This window comes from Monopterus albus, unplaced genomic scaffold, assembly GCF_001952655.1.
Source record: "Monopterus albus unplaced genomic scaffold, M_albus_1.0 scaffold125.1, whole genome shotgun sequence".
NCBI classification, from domain to species: Eukaryota; Metazoa; Chordata; class Actinopteri; order Synbranchiformes; family Synbranchidae; genus Monopterus; species Monopterus albus.
In genome coordinates this window covers 8,906-20,492 of record NW_018128005.1, presented here as the reverse complement: position 1 = coordinate 20,492, position 11,587 = coordinate 8,906, and the positions used below count along the sequence as shown (strand labels likewise).

Genomic DNA, 11,587 nt, shown 5'->3' with positions numbered 1-11,587 from the left:
AACAGTTATAATAAATTGAAGTAGACCCCAAGCTTTTACCATTGGCTCAGGAGCCACCCTGCTTCAAACAAGCAGAGTGTAGCTAATTATGATGTCCTGTGGCCCAGTTTGAACTTCAGTGCATAATTCCAGTGAGGCAGCAATCAATAGCAGGACTTAAGAATGAAACCACAGGGTTATAAAACTGATACTACAAGCAGTTCTGAGGGTCGACCAAGATGGCACTGTCCTTGGAGGCTTGAAGCCTCAGCTGATTCATCTCATTTCCAGCCTGATGGGTGGATTCCCAGCTGTGATGTATTAAAGAGTTTAAGAACAAGACAACACTATTTGCATGTGATACCACAGGTTGCACAACATACAAGCCTTAATGGCAGTAGATTACTTACTGTCAGGTTCAGTATTAACACCTTTAAAAAGCAAGAGAAGGCTGTTGACAAGAAGCTGGTGTCACCTTGGAGATGTCACTAATTATACCATGTAAACACATTCATAAGTCAAGGTGAAACCATAAACATGTCACTGCCTGGCACTGTAAGCTCCATCACCTTTACCAGTGCAGGAAACATTCACAGTGCTGCAGCAAAGATGTCCTCAATTTGCGCCCGACAGACAGAAACATCCAAAGCAACCTCAGTGCAACACAGAGCAGCAACATTTGATAATTCCAACTAGCCACATCCTTGCAATTAACCCTGCCCAGAACAAGAGAGCTGTGCCGCTATCGGGCTTGCCAGACACAGTCTGCAAACAATAGCCGAGCCTGAGTTTAAAGTCATCATTGTTACTGCGGTTACTGACCTTGTTACTTCTGTCTAATGTGACTGCTTACTGAAAATGTCATTACATTGAAAAGCATTGTTAGAATATTCATTAGCAGTCTGTCACCTTCCTGGTTCATGATGGCTTTGTTATAATACTGCCCAGTGCAGCATCCTCATGATTCTTGTTGTATGAAATCTAACTGAATTGGTATTGCTATGTAAAACACTGTAGGTCAGTATTCCATAATTTATCAATCTGGGTTTATATGCAACCTTAGCCTACTTCCTGGTACAAACCTGGTAGGAAAAACAGCTGATCTTGATTGCTTCTATATTATTTACCTTTTTAAACATGTTAGGAGCACTTTTACTTGCCTCCCTAATCATTTTCTTCCCCTTTAACTCTCACACAACACTCCATTATCTTAAAGTAGCTCAGTTCTGTTAGGAGCTGTGACAGCAAAGCATGGGTGAAAAGACCTGATCTTTTATGGGCACAACCGACAGGAAAGTAATGGATCCATGAATAATTCACCTGCTGCACACTCACACTATGCTGTCAAAGCCAGCTTGACAAACCAAGCTTGATATGGCACCCGTACTACCTCATCTGGAAACTACTTCTCCCTCCCTGTCCAGCAAAACACAGGCAGGATTTAAATATGAGCCACAACTGATAAAGGGCATAAAGCAAAAACATGTTCTAGGAAACAAAACAAAACCTCTGGAGTATCAGTGACATTCCATGCTTCAAGCTGCAGGTCTGATGTCTTTGCAACACACACTGTGGTCAGATTCACCACAGGTTGAGGGATGGAGCTCTGATGCTGAAGATTCAGTCCTAACACAGGATCCACACACCAGATTGTTTTAAAACTGATAAAAAAAATAAGCGAAGCAAGTCAGTCAACTGGATAACAGCATCTACAAAACAAAGTACATCACTGTAATAATTACCCTCCCTGCCAGTAGAGAGAGATCACCCAGCCCAACCAGCTGAGTGCTGTGATTGGTCAAAGAGCCGGTAACCAGGAGAGAATACACAGAAAGATTACCCAGTAGGCCTGAGCTGCTGCTTATAGGCACTGGAAGTGTTGTACCTCTCAAGACAGATGCACCAACAGACTAGGCTCTGGCCTCCAACAGTTGTGGCTCTCACAATGTGCACTATGACTGGCACTCTGAACTGGGCAAAGCCACATCATGCCTGAAGGCACAGACAGTACCCTTGGTTAAAATGCCAGACATGTTTGTCAGCAAAACCATTCAAGAAGTCACCACAGCTGTAAAAATGAATAGCCCCGTTGTATTCTAAATTCACCACCTAAATTAGTAGTTTAACTCTAAAGAGGTGATTCATATCCACTTGCAGCATCAATTCAACATCAGTTTATATTGCCTTGTAAACTTTTAAAGATGTGTTTTCACATGTAAGCATATCACTAAGACAGCAAAGTCCACAAAGAGAATGTGACTTGTAATTCTAATGTTTAACCAGGACCTTTTCCAAATGATATACCATTGACTTTTGCTTATTTAGTATGCCCAAACTTGACGTCAGCCTCTTTTGTGCTGCCGTTATGCTTCTTGACTGCTACAGCGCAGATATAAAAAAAAAAACCAACCTTTTTGCGTATGATTTTCAGTTCACCCATACAGATGTAATATGGAGGCATGCAATGGTATGAACCCTGAATATGTAAACAGTGCCTTTTAAAACATGCTGTATAGGCCTATGATGATGAAGCATCAAGTGCACATCACTGGCAAACTGACGTCCAGGCAAATTCTTCGTTGATAAAGGCATAGCATGGCAATAGTAAAGGCGTATCCCTTTTTGTTAATGAAAATTGCGCCCATGGAATTATCAAGTGCTGGAGGGCTCACTGTCACTAGAGGGGCAATTAAAATAATGACAAACGTGGGTTTGATCCAAAATGTAATGTGCTGATTATAAGAAAACAAATAAAAGTACTTTCTGGTCCTTTTAAATATGTAGTTGAATCTACGGTGCTATTATTTGCCACTGAAGGCCAACAAAAAACCTTTGGTTTGCATATAATTTAGCATTTCCACTGTCACTGATGATGTTTTGATGTTACCATTACCCGTGTTTCCTTTTTCTTAATGGGAGAATATTTCCAGTACTCTGTGCTACACAGAAGAGTTATACAGCCAGCTGGTCAGCAAGAAAATGTTACGGTAGCAACAGCACTAAACTAGCCCGCTAGCCAAGGCCGGCTAATCCGTCAACTACCAGCTGGCCTAGCTTACTAGCCAACAGTCTGTTATTAAAGCTGGCTTACGCTTCATGCTAACGCGAAGTGCTCATAGTTAACAGCTTTATCGTTACACATGCACAACTACTTGTCGTGACAATAATCCCGCGAGTAGCATCCAGGCTTGTCAGGTTAAGCTGGCGACATTTTAACCTGTGCCAGGCGATCTGCTTGTGGCTTTGTTGAATGACAGTTTACTAGCCACGACAGGGCAACTGTGAACAGTGAAATTTTACGGTAACAGCAATTGGACTGGCCTTTTGAAGTATCAAAATACTGCTGCGGCGTGTTCACGAAATGAGGACAGAATGGGTAAAAGATTAAATGTAGTGAACTGACTGTTTAGGTGGCACCAGAAGTTTGCAAGAGCTAAGGGCCGGCGGAACAACGCAGCGGTGAACAGGTCAGCCCTTGCTAACGTTAGCTAACAAGCTAAGATGCTAACTACCGTAGCTACAGACAATCAAAAATGGCGTACTGGCGACCGTGCCCGAAGGCTCTGTCATATAGCTAGCGAAAGCCCCTCAACAAGAGATAACTTACCCCGATAACAACGGTCTCCTCCCCTTGGAATTTGGGAATGTATTTATCGCCTCTGGTCACCTCTGAGCTGTTCAGGGGCCTAAAACGGCACATCACTTTGATGGTGCACTCCGCCGGGTCGGCCATCTTCCACGGTTTACGAATGGAAATTCACCAATAAAATAAAGTATATCCTGAATCCCAGGGGCGGCCGTGGGGGACAAAAAGGGAGGCCGAGCCCCTCTGTCCCAATCTCAGGGTTTAGAAAGAGCGAGTATCTCTCGGGCATTCAAGAAAAATCCTTGGTTTCCTCTCAATCAGTCCCCTCTCCTGTTACGAGGCCATGATACCGGTGGATGAGCTGCTGGCTACCTCGCCCCTCCTGCTGCTGTGGATGTGGATCAGCATGACGTCATCCCGGCGCTGCCCTCCTCACTGTGTTTGTGTCGAGGTGTTGAAATTCTCAATTACCAGTGGACATCAACAAAAACACTAATCAACACCTACAACCAATAATATACTTGTAAATGGTGCTCAGAGGTGCAAAGACAATTTACTCTAAGACATCTGCTTGTTTATTTTGTGTAAGACAGTGGTTGAATGTCAAAGAACATTTAGTATTTTATCTTGAAAACAGCAAGTTAGTCTGAACTGGTTTTGCCACATTTGAAGAAAAGGGGCCTTCTCTGGTCACCAGGGGCGTACATAAACGCATACACAACCAGTAGGTTTGCTATATATCAAAGGTTACATTTTCAATTTTAACAGGACAGTTTGATAAATGGTGACAAATTAAAGGAAAAATCTGAAAAACTAGTCGAAAAACTTCAGTAATGTTACTACTGATTTGAGTTCACTTGTCAGCTTTGAGGGAAGGGTCACTGTAAATCAATATAGCGTTGTTCTGAGTGATTGCCTTTATCCTGTGATGAAACATTTTTGTCCTAATGGGAGTGGTCTCTTCCATGTGGACAGTGCCCCCATCCACAGGGCATCCACTGAATGTTGATACATATGAAAATGATGTGACTCATATGCTATGGCTTTCACAGTCACCAGATCTCAACCCGGATGTTAAATGAGATGTTGGAACAACATGTCCGACAGCATCTCCACCACCATCATCAAAGCTTTACATGAAGGAATATCTTTTAGAAGAATGGTGTTCATCACTCCAGTAGAGAGATTTGTAGAAACAATGACAAGGTGCGCTGAAACTGTTCTGTCAGCAGAAGGCATTTTATGTTGGGTTTTCCTTTGATTTGCTGTATATGGAGAGAGAAACAAGCAAAATTAAAAAAAAAAAGCCTTCAAAAGATAAGTCATCTTCTGTCCAACTTTACCTGTTAATCAGAAAGTCTCACCATGGTTGCAAAAAGTAAAAAAAATTACAGTACAATAAAAACACATTAATGAAAGTAAAGAAAGTCACTTTCGGCTTTTCCCATTTAGGGGTCACCACAGCGACTCGTCACACTGACGACTCGCATGTTGACATTTGGCACGTGTAAAACAAAAAAATTGGCCTTATAGAGATATTTAATTTTCACTTGTCCTTAAGGACCAGCTTAAACACAATATGAATGTACTAATGAAAGTGTGATAAAGCTTCAAACACTGAGAAAGCTGACATTTTGCTACTGTAGGTCTCCAGTTTTATCTAATCTGCTTCAAGGGATGTATAATGAACACTAGTGCTTTTGTTACATCTGAAAAAGGAAGTAACAGTAGTCTGTGACTCAGCTGTCTTCTGGAAGAGCTGCAGCTATGAGACCTCCTCCTAAATAAAAATGCATTATGTCTGACCTCACTCAACAGATGTCACCATGGAGCAAAAGCCATGGCAAAGTGCTAGTAGCTGAACTCATTTTCTGGCCACTCCCTGAACCAGTGCGAGATATCTGTTTTCATGTGCAAGTGCTCAACTATTTCAAAGACCAGTTCTACTGCCCCACACACTTGTGTGTTCACTGAGGGAGCAAGAGGGTGTGGTGGTGCTGTGTGAGCTAACAGGGTAGTCTGGTTGTCACTGAGCAACAATTTCCCAAAGATCACATTGTCTACAGTTCATCATCAGTGGGACTGCTAGAATAATAGCTTGTGGTTTTTAGTAACATGAGCTGGTTTCACACTTACCCTTCTTTATGCCAGGTTTTTTAAATAGAAATACAGCTTGAGGTGTTAACTGAACTATATACAGATGGTTGGCAAATTAAAATACAATTCTGATTGAATAGAAATAAAAAAATGTGCAGGGGTCATAGATTAATCTGCAGATTATTTTCTCAATTATCTGATTTATCTTTTTATTCAAAGAATGTCAACAACTGGAGAAAATGCCGCTTCTGACATTCCAGAGTCAAAGGTGTTGTCTTCAAATGCCAACAAATCCAAAGATAAGTTATTCTTATTATGTATAACAAAGACAGTTTTTATTACTTAGCTTTTAGTTTTTAGCCTTAAGCTCTAGAATGGCTGGTCATGTATTTATATATAGTGCTGTGCGTGATTACACTAAATGAGTGATGTACATTGAACACGCTCACTTGTCTGTGAACGGGTGAATGAATGGATCAGTTTGCAGCTAGTGAACTTGAATGAGAGCAGGAAAGGCGTCAGTCACTTGATATCTAATATTGCCAATATTCTGTGAGCTGAAGGAAGTGCCCATATCACGAGTCAAACTTGAGTATTTTCTTTGTCCAAATATTATCCACCCTAATGTCAGTGACAAAGAGATTATACTTCCTGTGACTGCTTCACAATAACAGCTTTTCACTGTTTTGATAACGTATTGCTTTTAATGTGAAAAACCAGTTAATGCTTCAGTATTAACAACCCCGGTGAAGCGACCACATTAAACAGAACTAGAAGCCAGGCATGTTGTGTCTATTTGTTAAGTCAGGGACAGCGTGTAAAGCTGCTGATAATGTCGAGGGTGAACTCAATTATAGGGCCAGACGAGTAAAAGCAGAACACTGACTCTTTAATAAGAGCACTGGTAACAAACAAACTGTACACAAAGCAGGGTAGAGTCCATAGCTGCAATGACACCGTAATAGGAAGTGGTGTCAGAATAAAAGCATGATATCGGAAGCAGAAGAGGCAGAATCATGACATAAACATTACTGGAACTGGAAGAGCTGTGTGTTTGTGTCCTTAACTACTTAAGTAAATTTATTTAGTTACTCAACACCACTGAACTTAAGAATGTATAAGTACATGAAGAGTAATGACTGGGGGCTGGGGATGGATGGGTGGGTGAAGAGTCTACCAAAACATTTTTTCTACTGCTCAGAGCACCTTATTTAAAAAAACTGTGAATTATGAACAAGAACAAATTCATTATATTATATTATATTATATATTGCATGAACTGAACCTTGAGCTATCTCCTGTGAAGCGTGAACTTGCACAGCACTGTTTATATATGACTTATTGGTAAGATGCAGCATGTAGAAAAGACACGATAACAGCAGTGACTATCAGTTTTTAGTCCTTTGGAATAACAGAAACACAGAGCAGAAGACGAGATGAATAGAAAAAGAAGAACAACAAATCAGAGGAAGGTTGGAGACAGAGGACAATGGGCCAGTAAAAGAGAATATATATTGGTTGTTGCAGGAAGTGTGGTCGGCCTGGGCAATGTGTGGAGATTTCCTTATCTCTGCTACAAGAATGGTGGAGGTGAATCATGAATGTTAAGTATTTACCAGAGGCTGGATTACAGAATGGTACTTTGTCATTTCTATGGGTTGACATACAGTATGTTGCTATTTACCTACCTAGGTGCCTTCCTGGTTCCATATGGTCTGTTGGCTGTGGTGTGTGGGATACCTCTGTTCTTGCTAGAGACCTCACTTGGTCAGTACACCCAGGAAGGTTTCATCACATCTTGGAGAAAACTATGTCCGCTGGCACAAGGTGAGTTGATGAACCAAAGTGTTCTGTCAACAAAAGAGAAGACCAGAAATGACATTTTGTTCTTGTTTTCATGTTGATTAAAACACCACCATGGGTTATGGAATTTTATTCCTCAATAGGTGCTATGCTTTGTGTCTCTTCTGTAGGAATTGGAGTTGGACAGCTGATTATTTCACTCTGTTTCTTCATCTACATTTTAATTGAAGCCTGGGCCCTCTTCTACTTGGTGTTCTCATTCAGATCCCAGCTGCCCTGGGCCAGCTGTGACAACACCTGGAATACAGGTAGGGCCAATTTTTACTTGTTAGAAGTTTAAAAAGACGTTGGATGATATGTTACAGTGCATCATGATGATAACATTTTACCCACTGCACAGTGTGACCATGATTTTAGTTGTTTATTAAAACAGTAAGCCACCAGGTCATAAGTGGTAAACACTTTCACACTCCAACTCAATAAAATCTTTGCTTTTCTCCCCAAATCTAGCTAACTGTCTTAATCTTCAGGCTTCCAATACATCTCATGTGACAGCAAATCAGACCAACTCTGCTGCAACTGAGTTCTGGGAGTAAGTACAAAATCCAGGTTATGTTGCTGTATTACTACTTGACCTTTTATACGTGAATGCACTTTCTGTCTCACCAGTGACAATGCTGTAATATACTGTATATACTGCTAGATCAAGGATTTGTATTACAAATACAGAGGCCATGTTCACATTACAGGCTTTAATGCTCAATTCTGGTCTTTTTGTTAGATCTAATAATTTATTATAATTTATGTTTATAATTGAGGTGCATTCAGCTCTGATTTGAACACGGTTGAGGTCCTAAACTGCCACAGATGTGCAGTGTTAACCGAAATGTGAGTCACATACACAAAAATACTGGAATTACAGAGTGTATGCCTCTGCCAACCAGTCAAATTCATCCATGAAAAGATCAGATCTGGTTTCACCTGTATGAAGAAAAAATCAGATTTGAGTCACTTCATGTAATGTCAATGTAGTTTAAGAAAAGCCTTGTCTGTTATTTAACTTTTCCAAATTCTTAATGGTTTGCTGTGTTGGTTGTTGTTGGTCTATTGTGTATCTGTAATATTCCCCATCAGACGTCGGATGCTGGCCATGTCTGGAGGCATTGAGGAGCTGGGCAGTGTGAGATGGGATCTGGCCTTGTGTCTTCTGGTCAGCTGGGTGTTCTGCTACTTCAGCATCTGGAAAGGTGTCCGATCCTCTGGAAAGGTCCTGTGGAAACATTCAGAACCTTGATCTGTCTGTGGTGAACACATTCATCAGCTTCCTACCAAACATTTTTATTCATTAATTTCATTTTCTTTTTAGGTAGCATATTTCACAGCCACATTTCCCTATGTGATGATCCTGATACTGCTCATCAGGGGATTGACTCTACCTGGAGCTTGGCAAGGGGTTTACTACTACCTGTATCCAGATTTGAAACACCTGGCTAAGCTGGAGGTAGCCTGTTTATATGACCCTGCGTAATATTCAACTCAGAGTTACTGATACAAAGAGATGCACTGAAAGTTAAACTGGGACTGAAAGTACTCCTATATCTGATAATGATTTTCTGACACTACAGGTCTGGATAGAGGCAGGATCTCAAATATATTTCTCCTACAGCCTGACTGCTGGAACTCTCAACGTTCTGGGCAGCTATAATGACTACAACAACAACTGTTACAAGTATGTGTAATTCAGAAATCACAAAAACATTGTCAGTGTCCTATTAGACTGATTCTAAGACATTTTTGTTGTCACAGATCTTGCATGAAAACATGTGGGTGTTTAACATTTGATGATTTGATGAAGATATGGAAGACTATTCAGTGCAATAACTGAATCAATATGTCATTTACATTTATCTACATCCATAAAACTTCCCAGTTTTAAACAAGGGTTTTTCACTCCACCTCAAAAAATTGAAAGGCTATTCTTTGCATCCATACTCATTACTTTATATACTTTAGTGTAGTTTATATTTATCTACATTCATAACAAGAGTTTTTCACTCCACCTGGACCTGTAGGGACTGCTTTTGGCTCTGTCTGCTGAACAGTGGGACCAGTTTTGTTGCTGGATTTGCCGTTTTCTCCGTACTTGGGTTTATGGCTCAGAAACAGGGTGTTACTGTCGACACCGTAGTTCAATCAGGTACATACCAATATTAATTTAAATGCAATGCTGAGGATCTTTACAGCAAACTAATCACAGTTGACTGTAATGTTTGAGTCCAAATCTAAAGAAGTATATCAACTCTCCTCTTCAAACCACAGGACCAAGTCTGGCCTTCATCGCTTATCCTCAGGCAACTGCTATGATGCCTTTGCCCCAGTTCTGGACTGTCTGCTTCTTCCTGATGCTCGTTCTGCTGACAGTTGACACACATGTAATAATATTTGTCATACCAACTGTTACTTGGTAATAGAAGCATTTTAGGTACACAGATAGATTATATTGTTTGCTAATTCTTTGTCCTCAGTTTGTCATAGTGGAGAGTGTTATCACCACAGTGAGTGACTTGTTTCCAAAGCTGTTTCGAGCGCCTGTGAGACATGAGATCTTTGTCCTCCTCATCTGTTTGTCCTCCTTCCTCATACATTTGACCTTGGTCACTGAGGTGAACAAATATTTTCACAAAACAAAGAAATCTTTCATTAAATGCAATGTTTTCCATATTATTTATATTACTTTAATATCTCTTCCTGTTGCAGGGTGGAATTTATGTCTTCCAACTCATTGATTTCTATGGCTCTACCAGAGTCTGTCAGAATTTTATGGCCATATGTCAATGTCTGGCAGTGGGCTGGATATTTGGTGAGTAAAAGTCACTTGTCAGATTAACACCGGTTTTGCTCAGTGGTTACTTCTTACTCATATGTTTCTATCCTACAGTCCGCGGGCTGTAGGGTTCAACCACGGGTGCCGTCTGATGTTTATTTTTAGGGGGTGACTGCGGTTCAGTTGTTAGAGCAGTCGTCTCCCAACCGGAGGGTTAGACGCTCGAATCACAGTGCCTGCAGCCCACATGTTGAAGTGTCCTCGGGCAAGACACTGAACCCCCCCGTTGCCCCCGATGGTTAGAGCCATCGGTTGAGTTGGCGCCGCAGATGGCTGCCTCAGTTCTGTACCGAAAACAAATTCCTTGTGTGTAACATACTTGGCCAAATAAAGGTGATTGTTATTAACTAAAGCCTGGCATCATTATGCATTTTCTCCTTGTCTGAGCCACTCTGGTCAATAATGAAAGTTTTTAAAAAAAGGTTAAAAAAAAAGAAGTCATTTCATAAAAAAACAAAACAAAGATGTTTAATGATGTTTCACAACCTTAACAATTCATTCAGCAGCTATAACATGAAACTGACCATAACAGGACATCTGAACTTCCATCAGGTGCTGACCGCTTTCGTGACGTCATTGAGGACATGACAGGACAGAGACCATCTGCTTTCTTCAAACTGTGCTGGAGATACATCATTCCTCTGCTGTCACTGGTCAGTCTGAAACATTTATCTCTGAGGCTCTGCCCACTGGCTGCCAAACACTTTGGATTAGTTTGATTAACTCGGATGTTTCCTCAGGAAATCTGAGAATGATCTGACAAATCAATACTGCTGGATTTGGTGCTGCTGGATATTTTATATATTTAACATCGAGGATTAAGTTGATTTAACAGTTTGTCTGACTTTGAGCTCTTCATTATCTAAAGTATCTTTTGCAGCAGGTGTCTAAGATCAGTTTGTGTGTAAATACAGTATAGGACCCGAAAAATGAATGTAAATCCTTTGATATAATGATACAGAAATGTTTAATTAATATCATTACATATTATTTCTCTATCTCAAACATTGTCCCCATAACTTCACAGATTTCCTTCATCTTGTATCTGGTTGAGTATAAACAGCTCCGAGTTAATGACTGGTATGTTTACCCTGACTGGGCGTACGCACTAGGATGGACCATGACGCTCTCCTCTGTTCTCATGGTGCCACTGTGGGCAGCTGGACAGATGTGTTTGACAGCAGGAACCTTCAGGCAGGTCAGTGTTTTACAATAAGTCATAAACCAGGAGACTGACA

At 40.8% G+C, this 11,587-nt stretch overlaps 2 protein-coding genes across 2 annotated transcripts in view; one reads left to right on the top strand and one right to left on the bottom strand.

The window, feature by feature from the left end:
* LOC109967075 (kinesin-1 heavy chain) overlaps positions 1-4,003 on the bottom strand; it is a 20,331-nt gene extending 16,328 nt beyond the window's left edge. Inside the window, exon 1 of the mRNA XM_020612416.1 lies at positions 3,587-4,003. Coding sequence (XP_020468072.1) covers positions 3,587-3,712 — 126 coding nt within the window. The 5' untranslated portion in view covers positions 3,713-4,003. The remainder of the gene's footprint in view (positions 1-3,586) is intronic.
* A 3,095-nt stretch (positions 4,004-7,098) lies between these two features.
* Positions 7,099-11,587, top strand: LOC109967096 (sodium- and chloride-dependent GABA transporter 3-like). Its single transcript, XM_020612451.1, has 13 exons — positions 7,099-7,252; positions 7,355-7,489; positions 7,636-7,773; positions 7,976-8,057; positions 8,600-8,732; positions 8,832-8,966; positions 9,091-9,194; positions 9,538-9,662; positions 9,785-9,897; positions 9,991-10,128; positions 10,223-10,325; positions 10,902-11,002; positions 11,377-11,587. The coding sequence occupies exons 1-13, from the start codon at positions 7,099-7,101 to the stop codon at positions 11,563-11,565; spliced, it is 1,650 nt and encodes a 549-aa protein (XP_020468107.1). The 3' UTR covers positions 11,566-11,587.

Excerpts from the sequence above, each read along its gene's own strand:
- LOC109967096 (XM_020612451.1), top strand. The coding sequence starts at position 7,099 with ATGAATAGAAAAAGAAGAACAACAAATCAGAGGAAGGTTGGAGACAGA. Across the intron at positions 8,733-8,831 it reads GTGTCCGATCCTCTGGAAAG|GTAGCATATTTCACAGCCAC; the intron begins GTCCTGTGGAAA and ends TTTTCTTTTTAG. Across the intron at positions 10,326-10,901 it reads GGCAGTGGGCTGGATATTTG|GTGCTGACCGCTTTCGTGAC; the intron begins GTGAGTAAAAGT and ends AACTTCCATCAG.